General features: G+C 34.2%; 1 protein-coding gene across 1 annotated transcript in view; it reads right to left on the reverse strand.

The window, feature by feature from the left end:
- LOC144980321 (uncharacterized) overlaps positions 1-5000 on the reverse strand; it is a gene marked incomplete at its 5' end in the record, with an annotated part of 11727 nt that overhangs the window by 2134 nt on the left and 4593 nt on the right. The window contains 2 exon segments of the mRNA XM_078927984.1: positions 1364-1447; positions 4542-4928. Of these exon segments, the coding sequence (XP_078784110.1) occupies positions 1364-1447; positions 4542-4928 (471 nt within the window).

Raw genomic sequence — 5000 nt, forward strand, 5'->3', positions numbered from 1 at the left:
TTATTCAAATTTCTTTTGTACATCATAAAATTTAAGGAAAATGAACACAGTGTGTTGTAGATCTTGTTTTGCTAAAGAAATTACGTCATCGCAAGAACTTTACTGATATTGTGTCTGAGTGATACAAAAATCTATTTTGTGTTAGTTGGGTGTGAAGTTTTGGGGAAAATCCTGAAAATGGCTGGTAAGGAGAGGGTTAAAACTGGACTTCGAGTTTTTGATAAGATTAAAATCATTATAATCGATCGATAATTGAAGGACTATTTTCCTGCCAAATTTGTAAAAACGTATTTTTTTCTTAGCATGGCAGTATAATGGTCTTTTGGGTTGAATAGGACATTTCCTAACAGCCTCAGAACTCGATTCAATAGTCTGATGTCACATCCTCCTAGCAACCAGCAGATTGGTTCTAAACAAAGAAAATCGGTACTTTTTATTCTTCATGTTGGCGAGAACTTTTTTTTACATGTCATGTGATCAGAATGTTTAAAAGTCAAAACATGGTCAGATTTGTAATGTTTTTCTCCTCTGGATACACTTTTATGCTCGTCGGGGAAGTATTTCATAATAAGGGCGCCCGAATTGTTGCGATAGTTTAGAACCAGTTACTATATATGCGTCATTACGAGGGAAGTGACGTCACGACTGTTGAATCCTATTCAGTGAACCTCCGGATTTTTGGACGCGTTTCTATGATGGGGCTGTAACATGACTGTGTCAAAAAAAAAGCCAATGTATGTACACGAGACTGTGACAAGAGGGTTTGTCAAAAATTAAATTTGACACAAAATGTCATTTACGTAAATCAAAGAGGGCAAATGATCTTGGTTGCATTAGTTACTCTGGGCTGCGTGATTTTAACTCACTCAATCCTAGAGATTTTTGCTACTTTTCAAAATTGAAAAACATGTATTAAAAATGAGCATGTGCATAGATATTTTTTATTTAACTACCATTGACATGTAAAAATTAATAACATTATATTTGATACTACGCCTATAATTTGTCTGAGGAAAATGTAATAAATAGGCGTGGGGTAAAAGTAACCTCGGGTATAGCGTTCTTAGGGTTGAAAGAGTTTTTAAAATAATAATAATTCCTAAAGCCAAAGAAATTGGCATCAAAACTGTCAAAATCTAAAAACACGTTTTACAAATTTTGGCAAGAAAACTCATCATTAAATATTTATCAACTAAAAAGTTAAAAATACCCTCATCTTTTAAAAAAAGTAGCTTTTATATGTGCTCAAAGCGCTTTACAAGGGGTCATTTACGTGAATCAAAGAAAGGCAAAATGATCTTGGTTGCATTAGTGTATCTGGGCTGCTTGTTTTAAAAGAATAATGATAATTTTACAAACCTACCATTGGGATTAGCATTGATGGTTGACAGAAGATGGTCCAGTGTCGTCTGATTCAATTGGTCAAACTTGCCCAGGTGTTCTAGAGCTGCAAGAGTAATAATAATAATAATAATAATAATAATAATAATAATAATAATAATAATAATAATAATAATAATAATGATAATAATAATAATAATAAATAATATAATAATAATAATAATAATAATAATAATAATAATAATAACATAATAATAATAATAATATTAATAATATAAATAAAATTAATAAATTTTAATAATAATAATATTAAAATATATCAACTAAAAATATAATAATAACTTAATAAAAGTAATAATCAAGTAAATAATAATAAGAATAGAAAATGACTATATTATAAATGAATAATATAATTTACAAACTAATTGGATTAGCATTGATGATGACAGAGATGGTCCATAGTTGATCAATTGGTCAAACTTGCCCAGGTGTTTAATGCAAGTAATAATAATAATAATAAAATAATAATAATAATAATAATAATAATAATAATAATAATAATAATAATAATAATAATAATAATAATAATAATAATAATAATAATAATAATAATAATAATAATAATAATAATAACATAATAATAATATAATAATAATAATAATAATAATAATAATAATAATAATAATAATAATAATAATAATAATAATAATATAATAATAATAATAATAATAATAATAATATAATAATAATAATAATAATAATAATAATAATAATAATAATAATAATATAATAATAATAAATAATAATAATAATAATAATAATAATAATAATAATAATAATAATAATATAAATAATAATAATAATATAATAATAATAATAATAATAATAATAATAATAATAATAATAATATAATATATAATAATAATAATAATAATAATAATAATATATAATAATAATAATAAAATAAAATAATAATAATAATAATAATAATAAAATAATAATAATAATAATAATAATAATAATAATAATAATAATAATAATAATAATAATAATAATAATAAAACAATGATCATGATGATATATCAGGCAATCACATTTTCCTTCAAACTTTTTTAATTTCTTAAACCCGAGCCTTCAAATATAATAAATAGCTTATCATGTAATTCTCGAGTTTAAAAATTTTGGACAAGTTGTAGTCCTCCTTTTAGAGTCATAAGGCCAATTTGATCGTGGTTTTTCCCGGCTTATATTGTAAGGTACTCTACCAACAGCAACACTTAACACCACTAACATGGAGGACGAGACATGACATGATGCCTGTAAGGCGCTATTACATTTTTTCGGACAGCAGAGACAACGCTATTAACGGCCATTAGGTACTCATTTTACACCTGAGTATAGTGAGAAAATTCGAGTACAAAACCTTTTCCAATAACTCAGAGCTATTCTCCGCTCGTCGGGACTCGAACCCAGGACCTTCTGGATCCCCCCTCCCCGCCCGAAGGTGAGTTCCATACACCACCAGACCACAAACTCACAGCCTTACCTTGTTGTCTTCGGACTTTCAGGTGAACTTCCTGTTGCTCCAGCTTCTTTTCCTGAATTTTGACCTGAATGATGAGTCTGTCGATCCAATCCGTGTTGTTGCTGCATTCCATCTCCTGTTCTGACATTCGTTTCTTTAACAAAGACATGCTTTTCTTCAGTTCCGCTGCCCTTTTCACCATTGTACCGCTAATGTTTGGCTGCTGTTGTTGTTGCTGATGTCCTCCTCCGAGGTTTTTCTCTAAAGCTGTAATTCTTTCCGTGTGTTCTTTTTCCATCTTGGCAATCCTGGCATCTTTGGCCTTGGACTCCAGCTGCTCTTTGGAAATGGCCGATTCCAACCAAGATCAAGGAAGTCTCGAGGTTTAAGAATTTTGGGCAAAGTTGTAGTCCTCCTTTCAGAGTCATTAAGCCCACTGGATCGGGGTTTACCCCCGGTTTATATAGTAAAGTACTTTCAATTAGATCTAACATACCCAGCTACCCAAACACAGCTGGGTGAACATGGTCGGTAGGGGGGAAGCGCTTTACAAGAGGTCTCTTGCCAGCGGCAACACTTACCGCCCCTTAACATGTAGGACGAGACATACATGATGCCTGTAAGGCGATATTACATTTTTTTTTGGACAGCAGAGACAACGTGTTAACGGCCAGTAGGTACTCATTTTTACACCTGAGTATAGTGAGAAAATTCGAGTACAAAACCTTTTCAAATGATTCAGAACTATTCTCCGCTCGTCGGGACTCGAACCCAGGACCTTCTGGATCCCCCCTCCCCGCCCGAAGGTGAGTTCCATACACCACCAGACCACAAACTCACAGCCTTACCTTGTTGTCTTCGGACTTTCAGGTGAACTTCCTGTTGCTCCAGCTTCTTTTCCTGAATTTTGACCTGAATGATGAGTCTGTCGATCCAATCCGTGTTGTTGCTGCATTCCATCTCCTGTTCTGACATTCGTTTCTTTAACAAAGACATGCTTTTCTTCAGTTCCGCTGCCCTTTTCACCATTGTACCGCTAATGTTTGGCTGCTGTTGTTGTTGCTGATGTCCTCCTCCGAGGTTTTTCTCTAAAGCTGTAATTCTTTCCGTGTGTTCTTTTTCCATCTTGGCAATCCTGGCATCTTTGGCCTTGGACTCCAGCTGCTCTTTGGAAATGGCCGATTCCAACCAAGATCAAGGAAGTCTCGAGGTTTAAGAATTTTGGGCAAAGTTGTAGTCCTCCTTTCAGAGTCATTAAGCCCACTGGATCGGGGTTTACCCCCGGTTTATATAGTAAAGTACTTTCAATTAGATCTAACATACCCAGCTACCCAAACACAGCTGGGTGAACATGGTCGGTAGGGGGGAAGCGCTTTACAAGAGGTCTCTTGCCAGCGGCAACACTTACCGCCCCTTAACATGTAGGACGAGACATGACATGATGCCTGTAAGGCGATATTACATTTTTTTTTGGACAGCAGAGACAACGTGTTAACGGCCAGTAGGTACTCATTTTTACACCTGAGTATAGTGAGAAAATTCGAGTACAAAACCTTTTCAAATGACTCAGAACTATTCTCCGCTCGTCAGGACTCGAACCCAGGACCTTCTGGATCCCCCCCCCTCCCCGAAGGTGGGTTTCATACACCACTAGACCACAAACTCACAGCCTTACCTTGTTGTCTTCGGACTTTCAGGTTAACTTCCTGTTGCTCCAGCTTCTTTTCCTGAATTTTGACCTGAATGATGAGTCTGTCGATCCAATCCGTGTTGTTGCTGCATTCCATCTCCTGTTCTGACATTCGTTTCTTTAACAAAGACATGCTTTTCTTCAGTTCCGCTGCCCTTTTCACCATTGTACCGCTAATGTTTGGCTGCTGTTGTTGTTGATGTCCTCCTCCGAGCTTATTCTCTAAAGCTGTAATTCTTTCCGTGTGTTCTTTTTCCATCTTGGCAATCCTGGCATCTTTGGCCTTGGACTCCTGTTGCTCTTTGGAAAGGGCCGATTCCAAGAGAGCTACTTTCTCGTAGAGAAATTTTAAGGTGGAGTCCATGTCATAGTCTGCTATGGCCGTCGTTGTTGTAGTTGTAGTAGTTGTTGTCATTGTTGAATGTCGTTGTAGTTGTAGTTGTA

The sequence above is a fragment of the Berghia stephanieae genome, chromosome 9 (assembly GCF_034508935.2).
Source record: "Berghia stephanieae isolate SIO BIC M18660-M18661 chromosome 9, UCSD_Bste_1.3, whole genome shotgun sequence".
Taxonomy (NCBI): Eukaryota; Metazoa; Mollusca; class Gastropoda; order Nudibranchia; family Aeolidiidae; genus Berghia; species Berghia stephanieae.